The following is a 22,911-nucleotide window of genomic DNA, read 5'->3' as shown; positions in this document are numbered from 1 at the left end:
CAGAAAGTTCTGGAAAGGTGAAATACAAGTAGATCATAGTTGTGATGATAGTCCCTGCTGTGTAAATGTACATTGGTACAAGTCAGGACCACATTTTGTCTGTTTCTTTAGAAAGTGAGCAGAATGCGGTAGCCACATTACGCACCTGTCATGATCTCTGCACATTTTTTTTGGGGGGGGGTGCCAGTACTGGGACTTAAACTAGAGTTCAGGTGCTGTCCCTGAGCTTCTTTACTCAAGGCTGGTGCTCTACCATTTAAGCCACAGCTCATCCACTTCTGGCTTTTTGCTGGTTCATTGGAGATTTCCCTGCCCGGCCTGGCTTTGAACCTTGATCCTCAGATCTCAGCCTCTTGAGTAGCTGGGATGACAGGTGTGAACTCCAGTACCTGGCACATCTACACAAAAGCCGATGTTAAAGGGTCCCAGGCAGAGTGAATGTTTGCGACGGGAGGTCGCAGGGGCAGGTGGAGGGGGGATAATGGCCGGAGTAGGGGTGGGACAGGGGCATGACCCGGATGTCCGGTTCACAGGATTACCCGATGCTTTATGTGGTTTGCTGCTGTATATACGGACTCGTGATAAAATAGCACAGCCCTGCACCCACGCCAGCGTCAGGTTCCTGGGTTTGATTCTGTGCTATAATTATGTAAAACAACTGTGTCAAGTGCCAAGCACATGAGCTCTGTTCTATCTTTGGGACTTCCTGTGTGCATAATTATTTCAAAATAGCAAGTTGAAAAAGAAAAAAATATATATATATATACATATAGCTATGTATATATAGAGTTGCTGGGCGTCTGTGGCTCACACATCATCCTAGCTACTCAGGAGGCTGAGATCTGAAGATCTTGGTTCAAAGCCAGTGCAGGCAGCAAAGCTTGTGAGATTTCATTTCTCCTATAAGTCAGCCAAAAGTCAGAAGTGGAGGCATGGTTCAAGTGGTAGAGCACCAACCTTGAAGCAGAAAAAGCCGAGCAAGAGGCTGCGGCGATGAGTTCAAGCCCCAGTATTGACATGCACACATGCGCACTTGTGCACGTGTGTACACATACACACACACACATACCACCAACATCTAGACAGGCAGGGAGGCCATTTGTTTATTTCATGTCCTTTGTATAGAGGTCCTGGGGCCGGGCGGAGGGGGGGAGGGGCAGAAAACCAGGCAGGGGTAGCAATAAATAACACAGATGGACAGAGCTCCCCTCAGACAGACAAGGTTAGAGGAGGATTGAGGGGTGCTGTGGTGGGGGTAGGGGTGCTGGGGGGGGGCGGCAGGGAAGGAGCAGGGGGGGGCTGGGCCCCCAGGACTTTGCTGTCCCCTGCCTCAGGCCCTTCCTGCCCCATCTCTCCCCCACGCAAGCACGCATGCGCACGCACACACACACACTCACTCACACTCAGGAGCAAAGGAGGCCGGTGAGGGAGGCCAAGGGCGGCCTCTGGCCTCGTCACTTGACGCGGATCTCGGCGTACTCAGCCAGCTCCTCTGTCAGGGTGTAGCTGTCTTTCGTGGGTCGTTTTCCCAGCTCCGAGTGGGAGTAGCTTAGGTCCAGCTCTGGGAGTTCCCCTCGAAGGCCTAGAAGTCTCCTCTCTGAGCCCGGGCGCCTCTCGCTCTGTGCAGGTAGAGGTGGGGGGGGGCCCATGAGCAGAGCCTCTCCCCATCTTTCGTCCTGCGTGAGCACCCCACTCTGGGATCTTTGCTACAGCTCACTTGAAAGGCTTGTGGGGGGAGGTGGAATGTGTTTGCTGTTTCCGTAGTGCTGGGATTTGAACTTAGGGCTCGAGCTTGCTAGACACCTGTTCTATGGCTTAAGCCACACTTCCATCTCTCTGTCTGTCTGTCTGTCTGTCTGTTCTCTCTCTCTCTCTCTCTCTCTCTCTCTCTCTCTCTCTCTCTCTCTCTCTCTCTCTCTCTCTCTCTCTCTCTCTCTCTCTCTCTCTCTCCTATCTATACTGTTTTTCAGGCCAGGTCTTTCACTTTTGTCCCCAGGACAAAAGTCATCTTCTTAACCTCTGCTTCCCTGGGGTAGCTGGGATTACAGGCAGGTGCTGCTAGGCTGGGTCCTGCCCTTGAAAATTTGCTACGTGTTTCAGAAGCCTCCTCAAGAGAGGCTCGCTCTTGGTGGAGATCACTGTAACCCCGAACGCCCTTCTTGATGGGTCTCTGTGGTCAGGTCTCAGCTTGCAGGTCCTGGGTTCGATTCTTTGTCCCTGGGAGCTCTTGTCCAGATGGCCTCTGCCGCCCGCTCTCCAAGCTCTCCACCCCCACCCACCTGCGTCGGACACACAGGACAGTGGCCACAGACAGAAGGCAAAGTGGACAGAGTGCACAGAGCGGACAGAGGCTGGGTCTGCGGGGCAGGGCTGCCCGGGATCAGATGCTGTCTGAGCTGACAAGGACACACACGCACATGCACACCTGCCCCAGGGCCCAGCCAGGTCCCCGGGGGTCGGCACACTGAGGCCCGGACCTACCTCGGGGCTCTCAGTGACTTTCCAAGGGAGAGACCTCTTTGGACTATTGGAGAAGGAAAGTCAATGACAGACAGCAGCGAGAGTTAAGGCCACCCTCGGTACCACCCTCTGTAATCCCTGCCACAGCAGCCTGAGCCAGGGGCTCCAGGAAAAGTGGGGCTGACCCAGCCCTCCACAATGCCCCCCCCCCTCCCCACCTCCACCCAGCTCCTCTGGGAAGGCATGGTCACATGACCCCGGCCCTCACCTCGTATTTGTCGGGTGCCCCAGAGATGCGGAAGTCAGTGCTGTACAGGACGTGGGGGTTGTCCCCTGCGGAAAAGCTGGAACTCTCTGTCACGTTCTTTCTGCAGGGCACAGCAGCCCCCGGTGACTCCCGAGTGGTCTTCTCCTCACCCTTTCTGCACCCCCCCCCGCTCTCTCTTAAGACTTTGCCCACCCCCACCCCCACTCCAGTTCTCCAAGAGACCCTCTTCAGAGTGGCTGGTTTGGAATGACGAGCCTTGTGGCTCCCTGCTTCTGTCCCTGCCCACCTGCCCTGAGCCTCTGGCCGGGGGTGAGCAGGAAACATTTCTGGGGTTGGTTTTTGTTTGTTTGGGCAAGCTAGGAAGACAAAGAGGGTCTATGGCAAATGCTCAGCCGGGCTTTGGCAGGTCCCGAACCACCAGTGGCAGGAGTCCTTGTCCCCCAAACCCTCTCTCCACAGACGGGGTGCCTGGCCTCGCTTGCCGCCCAGGCCTCTCACAGTCCCTCATCCCCACTCACTTCCTGCGGGTCTGGGTGATGTAGCACACAATGGCGATCAGGATGGCAAAGGCGACCACAGCGCCCACAGGCCCGATCTTCGCCCACATCAGCCGATCTGAGGACAGAGAAGACAGAGGCTCCCAGCGCGTCTGCTGATGGGGACAGACCCAGGCCCAGAGGGCTGGTCAGGCTCCGCCAGAAGGTGGCTGATGCCTGCCATCCCAGCTACTTGGGAGGCTGAGATTGGAGGATCGCAGTTCAACACCAACTGGAGCTGGAAAGTCCGTGAGACTCTTATCTCCCATGAACCACCAGAAAACTGGAAGTGGTGCTGTGGCTCAAGTGGTAGAGCGCTTGCCTTGAGCCCCACGACTGACAATATATATACATCTATACTGACTCAGTAGGCCAGGGCTAATTGGCTGGGAGACTCCAGGCTTTAGGCTGTTCCTGTCATTGCTGGTTTGGGGGCAGGGCCCCCCATGAAGAGCACACACAATCTGAAGGCTGTTTCTACCCATTGCACAGAAAGGACATCTTTGGTTTTTTTTTTTTTTTTTTTTGTCGGTCGTGGGGCTTGAACTCTGGGCCTGGGCGTTGTCCCTCAGCTCTTCAGCTCAAGGTGAGCGCTCTACCACTTGAGCTACAGCGCCACTTCCAGGACATCTTTAGTTTTTTGTTTTGTTTTGTTTTGTTGGTGGTGGTAGGACTTGAACTCAGGGCCTCCAAGCTGACCCTAAGCTTCTTTTGCTCAAAACTAGTGCTCTACCACTCGATCCACACCACCACTTCTGGCTTTCTGGTGGAACACTAGAGATCAGAGTCTCTCGGACTTTCCTGCCCAGGCTGGCTTTGAACCACAATCCTCAGATCTCAGCCTCCCGAGCAGCTGCGATGACAGGTGTGAGCACCGGCACCCAGCATCTTCATCGATTTAACCAGAGGCCCAGCTTTAGAGGTAGGGTAGGGCTGGACTTAAGAAGGACCCCCTCCTTCCTGGAGCTCCTCTTCACCCTCAAAGCCCTTCACTCACGGGCTCCCTGGAAAGGCAGCTCCAGGCTTTTGGTGCCATAGAAGTTTCTGGAGGTGCAGATGACGCGGGGCGGGGCCTGCGCCTGGCCACGCAGGGTGAGGATGCTGGTGAGCAGGAGGCCGCTGCGCTCTGAGTACACAAACTCGCGTTCGGTCTCGTTCACTGTCACGTTGCGGGATGGCAGCTCGAAGGCCACGGATGGCTCTGGGTTGGATTTTACCACACACAGACACTGCACCGTGTCCCGCGCCGCCGCGCAGTGTGACTCCAGGAGGATCATGGGAGCGACTGCCAGGCCAAGAACAAGAGCAGCGGAGTTAGAGGCCTCAGGGAGGAGGGTTGAGGCTGGAGGGATCCAACGCTGGGGGGAACAGAGGCAGGGGAGTCCCCAGTCCTGCTGCTGATCTGACCCAAAGCCATGGAACTCCTTGATTGAATGATCCACAGACACATTCAAACCACCAGCTTGCAGGATTGAACTCCAAGTCATGGCTGCTATCCCCAAAACAGCAAGAAACACCCACCTCAGCCCTGAATCACTGGACAGAAACCTTTAATAGTATATTTTTTTTCCTTTCTGCTGATGCTGGGGCTTGAACTCAGGGCCTGGATGCTGTCCCTGAGCTTTTCTTCCTTCTTTCCTTCCTTCCTTCCTTCCTTCCTTCCTTCCTTCCTTCCTTCCTTCCTTCCTTCCTTCCTTCCTTCTTTCTTTCTCCGGTCAGTCATGGGGCTTAAACTCTGGGCCTGGGTGCTGTCCTTCAGCTCTTTAGCTCAAGGTCAGCACTCTACCACTTGAGCCTCAGTGTCACTTCCGGTTTTCTATAAGAGTCTCACGGACATTCTTGCCTAGGCTGGCTTTGAACCGCAATTTTCAGATCTCAGCCTCCTGCGTAGCTGGGATTACAGCTGTGAGCTATCATAAGCTCCTGGCTGTGTGTAGTTTTGTAGACTGACTCAGAGAGCTATGAATCCTCCCACTCCCACCCTATCCACCCACCCTTCCAGGATGCTAGATAAACACCGAGGAATGGAGATTGGGCCAGCACTGCCTTGGCGGGAGTGCCAGCTCTGCCATCTAGTGGCTGGGTGAGGTCTCTCAGCTTCCACAGACTCCAAGATGGAAGCTCCTGATGTAGACAGAGCAGCCGGGGGTCCTAAACTTGCAAAGGACTATGGGACTCCAGAGGTGGTGAGTTGGAAACACGCTGAATCCATACAAGGACTTTCAGCTCCCATAGGGGAGCATAGGAACTAAAAGCTATAACCAGCCAGTAATCCTAGCTACTCAGGAAGCCGAGACCTGATCATCTTAGTTTAAAGCCATCCTGGGGAAGCAAGTCTGGGAGATTTTATTTTAAATTGTTGTTGGTGGTAGTGGTCATGGAGCTTGAACTCAGGGCCTGGGTGCTGTCCTAGAGCTTTTTCCGCTCACAGCTGGCACTCAATCACTTTGGTCATATTTCCACTTCTGACTTCTGGCTGGTTCATTGGAGATAAGAATCTCATGGATTTTCCTGCCCCAGGCTGGCTTCGAACTGTGATTCTCCAGATCTCAGCCTCCTGAGTAGCTGAGCTGCCAGGTGTGAGCCACCGGTACCTGGCTGGATTTTGATTCTGTTGCTGTGGACTCTGCTTCCCTGAAAACCCCTCCCCACCCCCTCCCTGCCATCTTCTGATGAGTAGAGTCAGCACCAGCACAGGCTTCAGGCTGGGATGCCAGGAACCCCGTGGCACCCCTAGATCTCCCCTACCCCGGAACCACGGGTCAGCAGCCTGGGGAGGCAGGGGGAAGGAAAAGGACGGTACGCACACTCCACGGACAGGTTGAAGGCAGTGGCCCGCTGACCATACTGGTTCTCAGCCACACACCAGTACTCCCCGTCATCCTCGGGGCTGACGGCGGGCAGCTCCAGCTGCAGCTGGCTCTCGTAGATCACTGTGGCCAGGATCTGCTTCTCCTTGAAGATGGTGAGGATGGGGTCGGGGTTGCTCTGGGTAGAGCAGATGATGGTCGCCGTCTCCCCCTCCACGGCCACCCAGGTCCCGTTCACCGTTGGCTTCCAAGGGGCATCTGGGGGGAGCGGGGGAGGTGGTCAGGCCGCCAAGTCCCACCTTCACATGTGACCCTTGACATCCTAAACCTAGTCCACCTCTTCAGGGGGGCCCCAAGAGAACCCCAGGCCTGGTGAGTTTTATTTACACAAATGGCCATGCTGTGCCCGGCAGCTTGTCTTTTTTGGATACTGGAACTATTCACCCCTTCCTACCTGTGTGCAGGGCCCTATGGATCCCCGGGTCTCACTTTTCCCATCTGGAAAATGGCCTTCTTCAATTTCCATCGCACAAACAAGGCCCCTGGTGGCTTACGCCTGTAATCTTTTTTTTTTTTTTTTTTTGGTCCAGTTGTGGGGCCTGAACTCTGGGCCTGGGCGCTGTCCCTCAGCTCTTCAGCTCAAGGCTAGCGCTCTACCACTTGAGCCAAAGTGCCACTTCCGGCTTTTTTCTTTTTGCTTATGTGGTGCTGAGGAATTGAATCCAGGGCCTCAGGCATGCAAGGCAAGTGCTCTACCACTGAGCCATCTTCCCAGCCCCTCACGCCTGTAATCTTTAGCTACTCAGGAGGCTGAGATCTGAGGGTCATGGTTCAAAGCCAGCTCGGGCAAGAAAGTATGTAAGACTTTTTTTTTTTTTTTTTCTGATCCTAGGCCTTGAACCCTGGGCCTGGGCGTTGTCCCTAAACTCCTTTTGTTCAAGGCTAGCACTCTACCATATGCGCCACAGCACCACTTTCTGCTTGTTCTGTGATTAATTGAAGAGTCCAAAAAAAGTCAGAAACTGGAGCTGTGGTTCAAATAGTAGAGTACAGGCCTTGATTGAAAAAGCTAAGGCACAGCGCCCAGGCCCTGAGTTTAAGACCTAGTACTGGCAGAAACACGCGCGTGCACGTGCACACACACACACACACACACACACACACACACACACACACACACACACACACACACGCCTGCATAAATCCAACCTCAAGCTATTATCCCTCACTTGATGAGAACCTGCCTAGTAACAGATACATTTTTAGCTTAAATAAGGTCTATGTGGGATGCCGTAGAATAAAAAAAAATGCATTTCCAACTCAGGACTATGAAAACCAAAAGTCAGGGAGGGGAGTCAGGACCTCCATGGTTGGAAATATGAGAATGAGAATGAAGGAAGGCTTGGGGTGCAGAGGGGTGAGCAAGGGGACCCTGAGAAGCGCATGTACCGAAAGCATTCCAGAAGTGCTGCATATATGTGGACTGTGCTATTATGATGAGCCCCAGTTCCTGGGCACTTTGCTTCAATAGCTATTTATGAATGAGTGTATGAATGAAGAATTAATGAACACCTTCTTCCAGGTGCCGACAGTGCCCCTGTCCAATATCCATACATACCTGATGAAGCTAGATGAGACTTGATAAGGCCCTCAATCTTACTAGAACTACAACTGCCGGGCGCTGGTGGCTCACGCCTGTAATCCTAGCTATTCAGGAGGCTGAGATCTGAGGATCGCGGTTCAAAGCCAGCCCGGGCAGAAGAGACCGTGAGACTCCTATCTCCAATAAACAACCAGAAAACCAGAAGTGGCGCTGTAGCTCAAGTAGTAGAGCGCTTGCCTTGAGCTGAAGAGCTGAGGGACAGCGCCCAGGCCCAGAGTTCAAGCCCCACAACCAACAACAACAACAAAAAAAAAACAGAACTACAACCAAGCCAGGCACCAGTGGCTCATGCCTGTAATCCTAGCTACTCAGGAGGCTGAGATCTGAGGATCACAGTTCAAAGCCAGCCCAGGTAGGAAAGTCTGTGAGACTCTTATCTCCAATAAACCATCAGAAAACCGGAAGTGGTGCTGTGGCTCAAGTGGTAGAGCACTAGCCTTGGCTGAAGAGCTGAAGGAGAGCGCCCAGGCCCAGAGTTCAGGCCCCACGACCAACAAAAAGAAAAAGAAAAGAAGCCTAGCATAGTGGCAGAATTCTGAAATCCCCCTACTCAAGAGGCAAAGGTAGGAAGGCTGGCACCAGGATAAGACCCTCTCTGAAAAATAAAGCAAAAAAAGGAGCTGAAGATATGACTCAAGTAGTAGAGCACCTGCCTAGCAAGCATGGTGCCCTGAGTTCAATCCTCAGTGTCATTCACTCCTATCCCCCTTCTTCTGCTGGTACTGGGTCTTGAATACACAGTCTGAGTGCTGTTACTTAGGTGTTCTTTTTCTGCTTAAGGCTTGTGTCCTGCCACTTGAACCACACTTCCACCTCTGGCTTTTTGCTGGCTTGTTGGAGATAAGAATCTGGCCGACTTTCCTGCCAGGGCTGGCTTTGAACCTTGATCCTCTGATCTCGGCTTCCTGAGTAGCTAGGATGAGGATGTCTGGTGTTTAAGAGCCATCTTGCATTTATTTTAAAGCACAGATCGCCTGGGCTGTGACCTCAGGCTGGGTGAAGTAGCTCAGGCCCAGAAGAGGAATTGTCTTCTCACTGGCGGGCATGCACCAGTACAAAGGGAGGGAGGGAGGAAGCCCTGGGCCTGCACCCTCCTCTCCATCTTGGCCTCTGTGGCTGGTCCAGGGGTCCCTGAGTTGGTCCCCCCACCTAGGCCTGGCTGCTCCGGGGGTCCCTGAGCCCCCTGCGCGCAGCGCGGACTCACACATGACGCTGAGCTCCACGGTGCGATTGTCCTGGCCGTAGGCGTTCTCGGCCAGGCAGGCGTAGACGCCATCCTCCCCGGGGGTCACCTCGTCCAGCTCCAGGTACAGGCTCTCGGCCACCGCCTCCCGGAGCACCGTGCCGTCGCGCATCCAGGTGAGCAGCGGCGGCGGGTTGCTGTCAGCGCCGCACAGCAAGCTGACCTGGGAGCCCTCGATGGCCTCCACCGAGGTGTTCATCTCCACGATCACGGGCGGGTCTGAGGCCGGGGACGGGGGTTCGGGGGAACGGGTCATCCCCCGGGGGGGCAGCGGCCGGCCCCACCCACCGCCCCCAGCACAGACTCCGCCCTCCCCCGCCACAGCCACACCCCGTCCTTACCTGGTCCCATCCTGGCCGGCCGGAGCCTAGAGCAAGCCCCGCCCCTTCCCGTTATAGCCCCGCCCTATCAGTCTAGCCACACCCAAGTCCTTGGTCCCGCTCCAAGACTCGGCTCCGTTCATCTAGGTCTGGGCCTGAAGCCCCGCCCAGCCCCCCCCTCGTGGCTCTTCCTCTAGCCCCGCCCAGGCCCCGCCCACAATTAGCTCCTCCCAGAGGAGGCCCCGCCTCTCAGAGGCCTCGCCCACTCCTGCTTAACCCCGCCCACACCCCTCCCGTTCATACCCCGCCCATCTATCACAAGTCTATCCCCCCTCCTTCCCATCTTACCCTCACCCCCTCGTGTACGTAGCCCCCCTCTTTTTCTTTTTTGCCAGTCCTGGGGCTGGCACTCAGGGCCTGGGCGCTGTCCCTGAGCTGCTTTTGCTCAAGGCTAGCACTCTACCACTTGAGCCACAGCACCACTTCTGGCTTTTTCTGTGTATGTGGTGCTGAGGAATGGAACCCAGCCTTCCTGCATGCAAGGCAAGCACTCTACCACTGAGCCACCTTTCCCAGCCCCAGGTCCCACTCTTTAGTCCCGGCTTGGGCCACCATGCGCCCATCCTTAGCCCCTCCCTGACCGGGCCCAGCCTCGCAGAGGCCCCACCCACACCACGCCACGCCCACACCCAGTCCTGCCCTAGCCCCATGCCTTGGCGCGTACTTAGCCAGGGCCACATCCAGGCCCCACGCGAAGTCCCCGGCTTGGCCCGCCATGCCCTCATCTAGCCCCGCCTCTGTCCACACTTAGCTCCTCCCTGACCTGGCCCAGCCTTGCAGAGGCCCCACCCACTCCGTGCTGACCACGCCCACTCTCACCCTGCCCACACCTCCACCTATCCCCGGCCTGGCCCCGCCCCCGGCCCGCCCCCAGGCTCACATTTGACGTCCAGGCTGGCGTAGCCCTCGAACTGCAGGGTGGTGTTGGGGAAGGCAGCCTGGCAGCCCAGCCGGTGCCCGTTGGCCTCCCTGGTGGGCACGAAGTGCAGCAGCGACACCTGCACCCAGGTACCCTCGTCCTCACGCAGCCGGCCCAGCACGGTGGGCTCCCCCAGCCCCACGTGGCCCAGCCAGCTCAGCTCCGGACGCAGCTCCGGACAGTTATCCGGCACCATGCAGCTGACCTCCACCTCCTTGCCGGCCACCACCTCGGGGGGCACCACGATATTGGGGGTGTCTGCGTGGGGAGAAGAAAGAGAAGGTGAGGAGGAGGTACTGTATTAGGGGCCACGCCTCCCTGGACCACCATGATCCTGGCACCTTGTTTCCTGAGAGTGAACTTGAGGCAGTGTGGGGGATGGAACCCTAGCACACGCTAGGCAAACGCTCGACCACTGAGCTACAGCCCAGCCCAGGAGTATACACACACACATACACGCATGCGCATGTACACCTATGTGTATATACATGCATGTATATGTACATATTTGTGTGTGTATATGTATACACACACACACATATATACACACACATATATATAGGTCGGTTGTGGGCCTGAACTCTGGGCCTGGGCGCTGTCCCTCAGCTCTTCAGTTTAAGGCTAGCGCTCTACCACTTGAGCCACAAGACAACTTCTGGCTTTTTCTGCTTATGTGGTGCTGAGGAATTGAACCCAGGGCTTCAGGCATGCAAGGCAAGCACTGTACCATTAAGCCACCTTTCCAGCCCTTGTTTTCTTTTTTTTCTTTCTCTTATTTTCTTTTGTCAGTCATGGGCCTAGGCACTGTCCCTCTTCAGCTCAAGGCTAGCAAGGCTAGCACTCTACCACTTGAGCCACAGCACCACTTCTGGCTTTTTCTACCTATGTGGTGCTGAGGAATCGAACCCAGGGCCTCATCCATGCAAGGCAAGCATCTACCACTGAGCCACCTTCCTGACCATGTGTATATATATTTATATATTAAGTAGCAGCCAATAGTAGACAATCTTGTTCCTGTGGAAAATTCTGAACAGCCAGGTGCAGTGACCTGCAGCCTGCAAGCTAGAGCTGGGCGCCCAGTGCCAGGCGCAGGCAGCAGCCCTGACAACCATTCACTCACAAAGCTGTACACTCTGTTCTTGTGTGTGTGTGTGTGTGTGTGTGTGTGTGCCATTACAGGGCTTCACACTCTTGTTCATAGCTGACACTCTACCACCTGAGCCACACCTCCAGTCCAGCTTTGTGCTGGTTAAGTGGAGATAAGAGGCTTTAGGACTTTATGACTTGAGCTTGTTTCCAACCTTTAGCCTCCAAACCCATCCTGAGTAGCTACAAGTGTTCTCATCTCCACTTTACACCAAAGGAAAGCCAGGCCCAGGGAAGACAATTAACTTGCTTAAGGTCACCCAGCAAAAGCAGAGACACCCAGCCGCCCCCTAATCATGGCCTACTGCCTTGAGTCACCCCCTCTCCGTGTGCTCCCAGAATAAAAGCAAACGTTTCACCAGACACTGATAACTGGCGCCTGTCATCCTAGCTACTCAGGAGGCTGAGATCTAAGGATCACGGTTCGAAGCCAGCCCGAGGCTTAAGTGGTGGATCTCCAGCCTTAATTTCCAGAGGTGCCAGGCGGGCGGGGGGAGCCCCCTTACCCCACCCAGCCCCGGGGACTCACTGATGATGTCCAGGACGCTGTGCTCCGAGAATGTGTACTGGTTGTAGCCCCCCAGGTCTCCTCGGAAATAGTACTTGCCCCCCAGCTCCGGGCTGAGGGTGCTGAGCAGCAGGGTGCAGTTCCGCAGGCCCAGGTCCCCCAGCAGGCGGCTGCGCCCCTGGAAGCTCTCGTGGACCACTTGCGTGCGGGACTTGAAGACCACCGGGGGGTAGTTCTTGGGGTAGGGGCTGTTGAAGTACCAGACCCCGTGCACCACCGCCGGCCGCAGCTCATCCGGGAAGTCGAAGCGACAGGGGATGGAGACACAGGTGCCCTCGAAGGCCGAGATGGACGCGGGCATCCACGCGCTCCAGTGGCCGCCCCGGGAGGCTGTGGGCGGGGCAGAGGCGCACGGGCTGAATGACAGCTCTCCTACCCAATGAATGACCAACCTCCAGCTCCCATCACCTGCCAATCAATGGCCATGGGGCTGAGGACGGGGCAGAGGCGCACAGGCTGAGTGACAGCTCCCGTACCCAATGACCAACCTCCAACTCCCATCACCTGCCAATCAATGGCCTAGGGGCTCTTAGGACCATAATAATAATATAATTAGGACGCCAGCAGCCCCATATACCCCCAGTTTTGGGGGCGGGGGGGGTTGTTACCTGAAATCATAATCCAAAATAAAGGTAGTGTTGTGAGGAATATCATTTTGGATAGCAAGCCAGTAAGCCGGAGCTGGGGGAAAAAGAGGGATTCATGAGTAAGCCAGGGAAAGTGACAAATGAAGCTTCTGAAGGCCCCAAGATGCACAGAAGTAGCTGCTACTCTCGTGTATATACTTTTTGGTTTGAGTTTTTTTTTCAGTATTAGGATTTGAACTCAGGGCTCTGTGTTTGCTGGGCAGGCATCTACCACTTACACCACGCCCCCATTCTATCTGCTTTCATCTATTTTTTCAGGAGGATTCCTGGCCTTCTTTATCCTGGCTGCCTACCAATGCAACTCTCCTAAGCCTCCTGCATAGCTGTGATTAAGGATATGATCACCACACTCAGCTTGTTGGTTTAGATGGGGTGAGGGTATCTCACTAACTTCTTTTTCTGTTTTTAGTTGGTCATGAGGCTTGAATTCAGGGCCTGGGTACTGTCCCTAAGGCTAGCTAGCACTCTTCCACTTGAGCCATTGCTCCACTTGCGGTTTTCTGGTGGTTCATTGGAGATAAGTCTCACTGCCTTTCCTGCCCAGGCTGGCTTTAACCCGTCATCCTCTAGATCTCAGCATTCTAAGAAACCCGGTGTGAGCCACCAGCAGTGTGTGGCCAGCCTTTAGTCTCAGCCACCCACTGTCCTGTCTCTGTGTGGTCATGACATGTAGAATATAATATTGAATGCTATTGTGCCCCTGGATAGATCAAGAGCAAGCGGGATCTGGGCTAGTGGCAGGAAAGTAAGAAGTGAGGAAAGCCAAGGAAAGGGAGGGGGGATGGTAGTACCCTGGCCCCTTACCTCGTTCTCCCTGAGTTGACAATTATATCCTGATCTCCAGAAGGTGCCAGTCAGTTCACCTGGAGTAAGAGTTTAGAAAGTGCCAGGGTTGGGGGGTGAGAGGCTGAGCACTTGCTGCCCCCTCTTTTATCACGTACTCTGGCCCTGTAAGCTCCCCAGGAAGCTCCCCCACCCCCTCCAGCCAGGAGATAACAGAAGCCACCACCCTCTCCTTTCCAGACTGGATGGATGACACGTGGGAGAGCCGTGGGGAAAGAGATCGGGGGAATGGCAGCCGTGGGCTGGGGTGGAGGGGGGCCAGGAGCAGTGGTGAATGGGGCGAAGGAGCAGTTGTGTCACCCCTGAGGACCTGGGGGTGGCAAAGCAGGGACCCCATCAATGACAGGGTTTCACAGCATCAGCATTCTCCACATGCCGTGTGAATTCCTGCCGCCCTCTGCCACCCTGCGGGCCCGGCCCCTGCGGCCCCACCCTCCCCAGAGCTGGGAGCCCAGCACAAAAAGAGGCCTGTTCTGTTCCCTTGGGGGTACTGGGGGACCCCCAGGGTTGACAGTGAGGGGTGGGGCATTTTTGAGGAGGCTCAGAGTAGGGCCACGAAGGTCCAGAGGGGTGAGCCCCCCCCCATTGCCACCGATGCTCTGTGGGTTGCTTGGGTCTAACACCAGGATTTCCAAGTGGCCACTTAGCCCGGCCCAGGCCACCCACTTCCCACAGACACAGACGCATGCTCAGACACATGCCAAGGCTGGACGTGGACAGACAGGACACTCTCTGCCCCATGTGTGATCAAGAAGGTGCCAGCGTATTTGAACTCCCGACTTGGGTGCTGTTCCTGAGCTTTTTCTTTTGACTCAAGGCTAGCACTCTACTACTTGAGCCATAGCTCCACTTCAGGGGGTTTTTTTTGTGGTTCACTGGAGAATGAACTGTGAGCCTCCAGATCTCAGCTTCCTGAGTAGCTAGGATGACAGGTGTGAGCCACCAACACCTGGCAGTCCTGCCTTTTCTTGGGCATGCATGGAGTGGCCCTGCAGGGTACACACACGGTCCTGTGTGCCCTGCTCTCTCTCTCAAACACACACACACACACACACACACACACAAACACACACGTCTAACAGCAACCACAGCCCCGGCCCCAGTGATAAGCAGATACTTAGATAAGGACTGGCCACACATTCAATGAGCATGTGGAACTTGTATTCTCCATAGGGGATGAAAATTAGTAGTGGGGTAGGGACCCAAACAATACTAGCTGTGACTGATTTGTGGTCTCCCCAAAAAAGCCCAGTGCTCAAGTGTAAGTCCAGGTAGCAAGCTTGTCCTTACTCCACTTCTGAAGGAGGGGCCCGTGGTTAAAAACGCATCTACAAAGATGATGAGAAAACCCACCAAGCACGAGTGGCTCACCCCTGTCACCCCAGCCACTCAGGAGGCTGAGATCTGGAAGATCATGATTCAAAGCCAGCCTGGGGCAGGAAAGCACCACAAAAACGATCAAAAGCACAAAAATGGAAGTGGAGCTGTGGCTCAAATGGTAGAGTGCTAGCCTTGAGCAAAAATAGAAAATAAAAAAGCTCAGGGACAGCATCCAGGTCCTGAGTTCAAGCCCTAGGACTAGCAGAAGAAGAAAAAAGGAGCAGTGGAAAAGAAAGAGGAAGAGGAAGGAAGAGGAGGAAGAGGAGGAGAAGGAGAAGAGGAGGAGGAGGAGAAGTGGAAGGAGGAAGGAGAAGGAGAAGAGGAGGAAAAAGAGGAGCTATGTATCTGGATGCACAGATGTTTGTGCACACACACACACACACACACACACACACACACACCTGCTGTGCACTCAGTTCTTGAACATTCTCATTCACAGCCCAGCGCCCTCAACCACCTCCTACATGACAACATACAGGTGTCTCACACCCCTTCCTTTCCTTGCCCCAGCCCAGACCACTGCCACATCACGTACCCCAAACTTGGGAGCCCCAGGGAACTGTTGTCCAGAACCCCTCTTCCTGTGATCCCTTCCCAGAGCCCCAGGGCTGTCCCCAAGAGCCCTCTAGCATCTTCTCACCAGGGCTCAGGGTACCTGGGCTCCCACAAAGTCATCCTTTCAGCCCCCCTGGGGCCTCAGGTCTGCCCTGCACCCCGGTCCCCCACTACCTTGCTGCAGTACTTACTGGGTGCGGTGGCTTCTGACCTTCTGCTCTGCTAGCCAGGCTCACAGTGGCCCCTGGCCCCCCACTTGCCAGCCCCTCCCTGCCCTGGGGTGCCAGGGGCCGCCTGCCTCCAGGGCCCAGCTCCTCCCTGCTCTGGGATGGGCACAAAGAGCCCTTGTCAGCCTGAGCAGCCTGACGCCCGGGCTCCGCTGGGTCCTTCCTGCGGGGACAGGGCGCTACTGCACCCCTCCGTCCTCCACCCTCATGCAGGGGCCAGGGGGGACAGGAAGGTTAATCTGTCAGTCCCAAATTGAAGGCACAAACCATTGTTTTGTTTTTGTGCCAGTCCTGGGGCTTGAACTCAGGGCCTGGGCACTGGCCCTGAGCTTCTTGTTGTTGTTGCCCAAGGCTGAGGCTCTACCACTTGAGCCACAGCTCCATTTCCATCTTTTTTGGTGACTCATTGGAGATACGAATCTCAGACTTTCCAGGCTGGCTTTGAACTATGATCCTCCAGATCTTAGCCTCGTGTAACTAGGATGACAGGTATGACCACCAATGCCCGGCTCAAACCATTGTCTTTTAAAGGTCTGGTGGTGATATTGGTTGTATTCCTGAGGCCAGCAGAGGCGGGGGTCCACAGGGAGACGAGACAAGTCTCCCCCCCGCACGCCACACCCCTCCCCCCACACACACACAGTGTTACCCTGCCATGTTTCCAGTCACTTGCCCATTTATTTATTTAGTTGCCAGTCCTAGGGCTTGAACTCAGGGCCTAGTGCTGTCCCTGAGCTTCTTTTACTCAAGGCTAGCACTCTACCACTTGAGCCACAGCACCACTTCCAGCTTTTTCTTTTTCTTTTTTCTTTTTTCTTTTTTTTTTGAGGGGGGGTCCAGTCGTGGGGCCTGAACTCTGGGCCTGGGCGCTGTCCCTCAGCCCTTCAGCTCCAGGCTAGTGCTCTACCACTTGAGCCACAGCGCCACTTCCAGCTTTTTCTGCTTATGTGATGCTGAGGAATTGAACCCAGGGCTTCAGGCATGCAAGGCAAGCACTCTACCACTGAGCCACCTTCCCAGCCCACTTCCAGCTTTTTCTGAGTAGTTTATTGGAGATGAGTCTCACAGACTTGGCTGACCAGGCTGGCTTTGAACAGCGATCCTCAGATCTCAGCTTCCCACGTAGCTAGGATGACAAGCATGAGCCACTGGCCCCCAGCTCCTCATATTTTTCTTGCATCCAGAATGACCTTCAGTACCCAATGCCTCTTCTGAGAATACAATGCCCACTCCTACCCCCAAAGGCCCGGGCTTGGCTTTGCCCGCCTCCTTCTGATCAGTCCTGCTTGTGAGGTAGGGCCCTGGATGGGTTTTTCAAACGTCCCTGGGCTCCTCTTTCCTGGAAAGCAGGCCCCATCCCAGACTTCTCCATCTCTTAGGCTTTGGTGCCATCTCCCTAGCTGCAGCCCTGCCCTGCGTGCTGTGCTTTTCTTTTCTTGTTGTGGTTTTGTGGGTACCCCAGAGGTTCAGCCACTACTTCATCTCCTGTCCTGGGCAGGTGGGTGGATGGGGGGGACGGGGGGGGGGTGCGGAAGGTGGTGGAGAAACAGCCTGGCTGTCCCCCCCCCCCAAGTGAGGCTAGAGTAGTGGCCAGTGGAGGAGGGAGGGAGAGGGAGGAGGGAAGGAGGGAGGGAGGGTCCTCAGTCCCCCGGGAGAATGGGGAAATCCCTGGTCCCAGCGTGCCTTGCAGGACTCAGAAGGCACAGGGTCCCGCCCCACCCCCACCCGGCCTCATGAGGTCAGCCTCTGCCCGTGCCTCCCATCGGGGCACAATGGCCCATTGAAGGAGGGGCGGGGCTTCCACAGCCCCACGGATCCCAGAGAAGAGTGAGACCTGGTGCCTGGGTTTTGGGGGTGAACACGGAGATTGTGGGGCGCTCTGTGTCCTAGCTTTCCATCTGGCTGGCTGTCAGCAGCTCGGCTGAGGGTGCTGGGGAGAGGTGGGGGAGGACATGTCTGTGAACCCCACAGCTGGAGGCGGGGGGTTGTTGCTGCTCAGCGCTGCAGTGGAGGGGGGAGCCCCCTAAGTTCAGGCCGATGGTTCCAGTGAGGGTGACTGAGGGGATGGATGGGGGGGGAGGGGCGACAGACTCAGAAACCAGACTCACCCGCCTGGCTGTGGAGCTCATGGCTTTTCAAAAGACTAGGTGGGATTCGATCCCTGGGCTTCGATCCCTGGGCTTCACACTCAGACGGTGAAGCCAGCAGCTAATGGTTCACGCCTGTCATCCTAGCTACTCCAGAAGCTGAGATCTGAGGCTCACAGTTTAAAGCCAGTCCCAGTAGGGAAGTCTAGGAGATTATGTCCAATTAATTACCAAAAAGCCATAAATGCTGCTGTAGCTCCAAGTGGCAGAGCACTAGCCTGGAGCACAACAGCTCAGGGACAGTGCCTAGGTCCTGAGTTCAAGCCCTAGGACCAGCACAAAACAAAACAGAAACCCTCAGAATGTGAGCCATGTGAGCCAGGATGCGGTGGCTTATGCCTGTAATCCAGGCTACTCAAGAGGCGGGAATCTGTAAAGATTACAGTTCAAAGCCAGCCAATTTGATAGACTCCATTTTCTTCCTCCTCCTCTTCCTCCTCCTCCTCCTCCTCCTCCTCCTCCTCCTCCTCCTCCTCCTCCTCTTACTCTTCTTCTTCCTCTCCTTCTTCTTCTCCTTCTTTTTGTTGTTGTTGTTGGTAGTCTTGGGGCTTGAACTCTGGACCTAGGCGCTGTCCCTCAGCTCTTCAACTCAAGGCAAGTGCTCTACTACTTGAGCTACAGCGCCACTTTTTCTAGTGGTTAATTGGAGATGAGTCTCACAAACTTTCCTGCCTGGACTAGCTTTGAACTGTGATCCTCAGATCTCAGCCTCCTGAGTAGTTAGTATTACAGGTATGAGCCACGGGCACCTGGCTTTCCCTCTTCATATATTAACCAACAACATCAAAAGCCAGGCTGGAAGTTTGGCTCAAGTGGTGGAGTACCAGCTGTGAACAAGAAAACTAAGCAAGAGTAACAGGCCTTGAGTTCAAGCCACAGTACCAATACACACACACACACACACACACACACACACACAACCAGAATGTGGCCAAGCTTGGTGGCTCATGCCTATAATCTGAGCTACTCAGGAGGCTGAGGATTGCGGGACTGTGGTTTGAAGCCAGCCTGGATAAGAAAGTTTGTGAAACTCTTATCTCCAATGAACCAGCAAAAGCCTGGAAGTGGAGCTGTACCTCAAATAGTAGAGAACCAGCCTTGAGCAAAACACACACACACATGCATGCACATGTACACACACACCCCTCAGGGACAGGACCCAAGTCCTGAATTTAGGTCTGAAGACTGGCACGAAAAGAAATGAGAAGCTTGGGATCTGGAAGCTTAGTGGCATTTATGAAGCCCTGGGTTCAATTCCTCATTACCACATCAACATCAGAAGTGGCGCTGTGGCTCAAGTAAGTGGTAGAGTGTTAGCCTTGAGCAAAAGAAGCTCAGGGACAGTGTCCAGGCCCAGAGTTCAGGCCCCAGGACTGGCAAAAAAAAGAAAAAGAAAAGAGAAAGGAAGGAAGGAAGGAAGGGAGGGAGGGAGGGAAAGGAGAAGAAAAGAAAGAAGCACAGCGACTCACATTTGCAAAATAACAGCGATTTTATTCCAAAATCACCAGTGAGGGGGTAACAGGTATAAATAAGGGGGGGCTGAGGCTTCAGGTGGGGAGTGGGGAGCGGACCCCACTAAGTCTTGCAGCAAATGCCACAGGCTGATTCCATCTTGCAGCAGCCGCAGCAGAAGATACAGATGGGGAAGTGGCTGTCTCTCCGTTCTCTCCTCTTCTGGGGCACAGGCTAGAAGAAAGAAGAGGGGGTGAGCCTGGGGGCCTGGGGGAGTCTGTGCACAAGAAGGTGGACTTGGGGGCTGGGAAGGTGGCTCAGTGGTAGAGCGCTTGCCTTGCAATGCATGAGGCCCTGGCTTCGATTCCTCAGCACCACATAAGAAAAAAGAAAAAAGCCGGAAGTGGTGCTGTGGCTCAAGTGGTAGAGCGCTAGCCTTGAGCTGAAGAGCTGAGGGACAGCGCCCAGGCCCAGAGTTCAGGCTCCATGACCGGACCCAAAAAAACAAAAGTCACTGCCCTCCTTTGCCGGGCGCTGGTGGCTCACGCCTGTAATCCTAGCTACTCAGGAGGCTGAGATCTGAGGATCGCGGTTCAAAGCCAGCCCGGGCAGGAGAGACCGTGAGACTCCTATCTCCAATAAACCACCAGAAAACCGGAGTGGCGCTGTAGCTCAAGTGGTAGAGTGCTCGCCTTGAGCTGAAGAGCTGAGGGACAGCGCCCAGGCCCAGAGTTCAAGCCCCACGACCGACAAAAAAAAAAAAAAGAAGGTGGACTTGGGGAGCCAGGGTAAATTGCTCTCACCTGCAAGCCCGTCCTGGCTTCCGCTGTGTGCTGGGGCTGGAGGGCGGCGAGCTCTCCTGTCTACAAGGCAGAAGGGACACAGATGACAGCAGGGGCCACGGCACTCAGCCCTGACCTCCCCATCCCCCAGTCCTCCCCACCCTCCTCACCCCCACCCCCAGTTCCCCAGGAGGACCGTGATATCTTGATTCCTTCACTCTCCCCCCAATCAATTCTTCCTAAAAATGCTGCTGCGCGCCGGTGGCTCACACCTGTCATCCTAGCTACCCAGGAGGCTGAGATCTGAGGATCGCAGTTCAAAGCCAGCCCAGGCAGGAAAGTCCCTGTGAGACTCTTATCTCCAGTTAACCACTCAGAAACTGGAAGTGGCGCTGTGGCTCAAGGGGTAGAGCGCTAGCCTTGAGCACAAAGAAGCTCAGGGACAGCGCCCAGGTCCTGAGTTCAAGCCCAGTCCCAGATCTGTCTGTTCCTCTCTTTCCCTCCCTTCTCCCCCCCTCTCTTGCCAATCCTGGGGCTTGAACTCAGGGCCTGGGCACTGTCCCTGAGCTTCTTTTTGTTCAAGGCTAGCCCTCTACCACTTGAGTCACAGCGCCACTTCCGGCTTTTTCTGTGGATAGGGTACTGAGGACTCGAACCCAGGGCTTCATGCGTGCTAGACAAGCACTCTACCACTGAGCCACCTTCCCAGCTCAGGATACAGGTTTTGATAAGAAGGAACTCTCTCCTCTGCTCTCCCCGCTGGCCACGGAGGAGCTGACCCTGGGTGACCCAGGATGACGCCCGTGTCACTAGGGCAGGCTTCCCCTAGTGCACCACTCCTAGTCTTCCAGCTGCAGTCTGGATCCCAACTGTCCTGCATGGTGCAGGGTGGGGGACCCCAGCACCCCCGAATCCCCCATGGCTCTCACCTGTTGCTGGAGGTCAGCAGCACTGGCCAGGCTGGAGAGCAGGAGCAGCAGGAGGCAGGCGGCAGGGACCCGAGCGGACAGTGACATGGTGTCCCGTGCAGTCCGTGTGCTTGGCTGGGATCTGCTCTGAGTGTCCGTGGCACAGTTCGTGGACTTTTATGCGGGTGGCTGGAGGAGGAGGGGTGGGGGGCGGGAGTCTGAACCCCCACCCCTTCACCCTGACTCATTTCTAAGAAGGTGGTGGCGCCAAAAGGTCTGGAGAGATAAGCGGGAATGGTGACAAGGGGATTGTGTCATCTTCGTCCCCGGGAGATGTGGGGGGGGGGCAGGGTCAAGGTGACCCAGATACCTGGGACTCTGGCAAGCTCCCTTTTCCTGCACATGATGTCACTCTGTTATCTTAGAAAATTTCCCATCTTGTGTCTTGCTGCACAAAGGTCTGGTGCCTCTCACCTCCCCCACACAGACTTTTTTTTTCCTGGTCAGTGGTAGGACTTGAACTCGGGGCCTGGGCACTGTTCCTGAGCTCTTTTGCTCAAGGCTGGGGCTCTACCTCTTTGAGCCACAGCACCACTTCATTTTCCGGTGGGCACTTTCCTGCCCAGGCTGGCTCTGAACCATGATCCTCAGATCTCAGCTTCCTGAGTAGCTGACAGGGGTGAACCCCCAGCACCCGGCCCCCTCACCCTATTTCTGAAGTCATTTCATTGTTCATGGCTGTCTGTAGCCCTCAGAAAGGGTGCGCAATACTAGGGGTCAGGACATGGGTTTCCTGATGCTGCTATCATTTGAGCACGGGTGGAAGGAGGGGGGAAGGAGGGGAACATAGGGTTCCCCAAGGGCCAGAACTCTGGGCTCTCTTTTGACAAGAATCCTCTCAGGCTGTACCTGGTGCCATTATCTTACACACCAGTGTGATCACTAACTCTCCCAGTGCAGCCTGCCCCATCGGTGGCCCCACAAGAGGTTTTAGATTGTTGGCTGTGTTGTAAAACAATGATCCCAGGACCCTGGTCTCTGACACTGTGGCCTGTGATGTTTGTCATCAAGCTGTTCTGATTCCTGCTATAAACAAGTTTGTGGTGCTCACCGGTACCATCCCCCCCCCCCCCCCCGCCCCGTTTGTTTGGGGTTATTTTGGTCTGTTGTGGGTTTTAACAGCCTGGGCACTGTCCCTGAGCTCCTCAGCTCAAGGCAAGTGCTCTACCACTTGAGCCACACTTCGGGTTTTCTGGTGGTTTACTGGAGATGAGTCTCACAGACTTTCTTGCCCCAGCTGGTTTTGAACTGTGATCCTCAGATCTCAGCCTCTTGGGTAGCTGGGATGACAGGCGTGAGCCCCCAGCTCCCGGCTCACTCCAACTCTTTAGCACCATCATGCTGGCACCTGAGACTGGCAGTGGTGGGTGTTTCTACCACAGAACTGGCAGACAGACAGACAGAATTCGGTGTTTTGTGTGCAGGTACTGGGGCTTGAACCCTGGGCCTGGACACTGTCCCCTATTAGCTTTTGTTTTGTTCAAAGATGGTGCCCTACCATTTTAGCCACACCTCTATTTCTATCTTTTTGGAGGTAAAGTGGAGAGGAGTCTCTTTCCTGCCCAGGCTGGCTTTGAACCACGATTCTCAGATCTCAGCCTCCTAAGTAGCTAGGGTTAGAGGTGTGAGCAACAGTGCCCTGCTTAAAGTTTAATTACTACGGTGATGCCTTCACTTATCTGCTTATGGGGATCCCCTCAGTACACGTGGCCCAGAGTACCCTAAAACCTGAATTCAAGATCCTGGAGGGGAACTGCTAGGGGATGGGGCTGGCGAGGGGCTCAGCAAGGTGAGCAGAGCGCGGGCTTCGCACCAGGGGCTGCACAGGCCTCCCTGGGGGGCACGGCCGGCACCCCAGCCCTGCTGCCAGGTTTCGTCATCGGCCAGGGGCAGGGGTCACGGTGGAGGCGCCAGAGG

General features: G+C 55.3%; 2 protein-coding genes across 3 annotated transcripts; both read right to left on the bottom strand.

The window, feature by feature from the left end:
* Positions 1–1,103: 1,103 nt before the first annotated feature.
* Mag (myelin associated glycoprotein) lies at positions 1,104–15,656 on the bottom strand. Of its 2 annotated transcripts, XM_069999053.1 has the most exons (12): positions 15,610–15,656; positions 13,445–13,503; positions 12,602–12,674; positions 11,955–12,323; positions 10,241–10,537; positions 8,942–9,199; positions 6,072–6,332; positions 4,262–4,549; positions 3,247–3,343; positions 2,729–2,828; positions 2,482–2,524; positions 1,104–1,619 (listed from the first exon to the last, which is right to left on the bottom strand). In XM_069999053.1, the coding sequence occupies exons 3-11, from the start codon at positions 12,645–12,647 to the stop codon at positions 2,492–2,494; spliced, it is 1,749 nt and encodes a 582-aa protein (XP_069855154.1). In that variant the 5' UTR covers positions 12,648–12,674; positions 13,445–13,503; positions 15,610–15,656; the 3' UTR covers positions 1,104–1,619; positions 2,482–2,491. The 2 variants fall into 2 exon arrangements, with proteins under 2 accessions (XP_069855154.1, XP_069855153.1); XM_069999052.1 differs by lacking the exon at positions 2,482–2,524.
* Positions 15,657–19,262: 3,606 nt separating this feature from the next.
* Hamp (hepcidin antimicrobial peptide) lies at positions 19,263–21,095 on the bottom strand. Its single transcript, XM_069999051.1, has 3 exons — positions 20,956–21,095; positions 20,048–20,107; positions 19,263–19,478 (listed from the first exon to the last, which is right to left on the bottom strand). Exons 1-3 carry the CDS (start codon positions 21,040–21,042, stop codon positions 19,368–19,370), a joined length of 258 nt encoding a protein of 85 aa, XP_069855152.1. The 5' UTR covers positions 21,043–21,095; the 3' UTR covers positions 19,263–19,367.
* Between the last annotated feature and the right edge of the window lie 1,816 nt (positions 21,096–22,911).

This window comes from Dipodomys merriami, unplaced genomic scaffold (genome assembly GCF_024711535.1).
Source record: "Dipodomys merriami isolate MVZ:Mamm:240054 unplaced genomic scaffold, mDipMer1.0.p SCAF_52, whole genome shotgun sequence".
Classification (NCBI taxonomy): domain Eukaryota; kingdom Metazoa; phylum Chordata; class Mammalia; order Rodentia; family Heteromyidae; genus Dipodomys; species Dipodomys merriami.
Note: the sequence above shows the minus strand (reverse complement) of the source record. Positions and strands in the feature narration are given on the sequence as shown.

Coding starts and splice junctions, on each gene's coding strand:
- Mag (XM_069999052.1), bottom strand. CDS start 12,647: ATGATATTCCTCACAACACTACCTTTATTTTGGATTATGATTTCAG. Junction 12,324..12,601: donor ATTTTGGATTATGATTTCAG/GTAACAACCCCC, acceptor CCCCGCCCACAG/CCTCCCGGGGCGGCCACTGG. Junction 9,200..10,240: donor CGCCAGCCTGGACGTCAAAT/GTGAGCCTGGGG, acceptor CCCCGGCCTCAG/ACCCGCCCGTGATCGTGGAG.
- Hamp (XM_069999051.1), bottom strand. CDS start 21,042: ATGTCACTGTCCGCTCGGGTCCCTGCCGCCTGCCTCCTGCTGCTCCTG. Junction 20,108..20,955: donor CTGCTGACCTCCAGCAACAG/GTGAGAGCCATG, acceptor TCTGCCTTGTAG/ACAGGAGAGCTCGCCGCCCT. Junction 19,479..20,047: donor AAGCCAGGACGGGCTTGCAG/GTGAGAGCAATT, acceptor TCTTTCTTCTAG/CCTGTGCCCCAGAAGAGGAG.